Source organism: Ochlerotatus camptorhynchus, unplaced genomic scaffold (genome assembly GCF_037179485.1).
Source record: "Ochlerotatus camptorhynchus isolate MF236.1 unplaced genomic scaffold, CSIRO-AGI_Acam_v1.1 ptg000158l, whole genome shotgun sequence".
Classification (NCBI taxonomy): Eukaryota; Metazoa; Arthropoda; class Insecta; order Diptera; family Culicidae; genus Ochlerotatus; species Ochlerotatus camptorhynchus.
The window spans coordinates 58,249-59,142 of record NW_027040648.1 but is presented as its reverse complement, the minus strand read 5'-3'; the positions used below and the strand labels follow the sequence as shown (position 1 = coordinate 59,142).

General features: G+C 46.5%; 1 protein-coding gene across 1 annotated transcript; it reads right to left on the bottom strand.

The window, feature by feature from the left end:
• Positions 1 to 591, bottom strand: LOC135701391 (uncharacterized). The gene has a single exon (XM_065222174.1). It carries the CDS (start codon positions 589 to 591, stop codon positions 1 to 3), a length of 591 nt encoding a protein of 196 aa, XP_065078246.1.
• Positions 592 to 894: the final 303 nt, after the last annotated feature.

The following is an 894-nucleotide window of genomic DNA, read 5'->3' as shown; positions in this document are numbered from 1 at the left end:
TTAGAAGAGTTGGTAAGGTTCATACCTCACGGGCGGTCTACAAAGCCTCGTAGACTGGCGTGTAGGAATCGGTTGTTGCTGTTGGTTGCTTACGGGACGGCGTTGGTTGCAACGTTGAGTTGGCCGCTGAGGTTGTTCCGGCGAATCCGGAAGGTTTTCTGCTTCCGGAGACGATGTCGTAGATAGACCGCAACTGTCCAACAGGACGCTCAGAGGAAGTTGGGATTCTGCTGGTGTTTGTGTTTTCAGTTGTTGCTCATCGGATTGATAGCGAGTTCTCATCTGGTTGCAATGCGATCTTATGAGCATTTGCTTTGTCGGTAGCCAAATGTTGTACATTACTTTCCCTAGGCGTTCCACTACTGTTCCTGCATCCCAGCTCCACTTGTTATTTCGGAACACCTTGGTCCAGACGAGATCCTGAGGAATGTAGATTCTCGATTTCGTGCCATGCTTACGTTTGAATTGTGCTTCTTGATTCGAATTCTTGATCTTGTGGAACTGTGTTGGTGGACGTAGCAGATCTAGCGATGTTCGAACTGGTCTAGCGACCAAAAATATCCAACAGTACCGTCCAAATGACGCGTTCATCTAGATAAAATTGATAAACAGCAGATTTTGAGCGATGGATATAATCCAAAGGCCAACATTAGAGCCATTTCCCATATGTTGGCGAAGTTCGTTGTTATTTGTCGAGCTTTTGCATTATTCGCTGGAAATCTAACAAAACGCACAAAGCTTCAATAATTCACCGGAACTCACGTTTAGTTTCATCCCTGACTGGTTGCCAAGACATGTGTGTGTAGCATCAGTGGGTGGACGATCGCAGGGCCATCTTCGTCCGTCATTCCATTCATCCACCATCGAGAAAACGTGTCTGCTACGATACTGTCA